Genomic DNA, 338 nt, shown 5'->3' on the forward strand with positions numbered 1-338 from the left:
GGGGGGGCTGGCGGTCACCCTGGTGGGGGCTGCACGCAGACGGTACTCACTTGCATGACTTGTGGGAGCAGGGTCTGAAGATGGCCGAGATGGGGTGTGCGTAGCAGATGGGGCACAGGTCTTCCTCGCTGGTGGGCTGTTGGGGGGGTGTCACCAGGTGGTTAGTGATGGCAGCAAAAAAAAACCCCATGTCCCAGGGCAGCTGTGCCGGGAGCCGGGGCTGCTGCTGAGCATGGGGACCGGGCTGGGGCTGGGGGGACTCACCAGTGTGGTGGCAGCCGCCTGCTTGGACTCCTCACTCAGGTGGCTCAGCATCTTGTCCCCCTTCGCCAACTCCT

At 64.8% G+C, this 338-nt stretch overlaps 1 protein-coding gene across 1 annotated transcript in view; it reads right to left on the reverse strand.

The window, feature by feature from the left end:
- Positions 1 to 46: 46 nt before the first annotated feature.
- RNF123 (ring finger protein 123) overlaps positions 47 to 338 on the reverse strand; it is a 50,336-nt gene continuing 50,044 nt past the window's right edge. The window contains exons 36-37 of the mRNA XM_009881211.1: positions 265 to 336; positions 47 to 136 (exon numbers count right to left, since the gene is read on the reverse strand). Of these exons, the coding sequence (XP_009879513.1) occupies positions 47 to 136; positions 265 to 336 (162 nt within the window). The remainder of the gene's footprint in view (positions 137 to 264; positions 337 to 338) is intronic.

Source organism: Charadrius vociferus, unplaced genomic scaffold (assembly GCF_000708025.1).
Source record: "Charadrius vociferus isolate BGI_N301 unplaced genomic scaffold, ASM70802v2 scaffold550, whole genome shotgun sequence".
Taxonomy (NCBI): Eukaryota; Metazoa; Chordata; class Aves; order Charadriiformes; family Charadriidae; genus Charadrius; species Charadrius vociferus.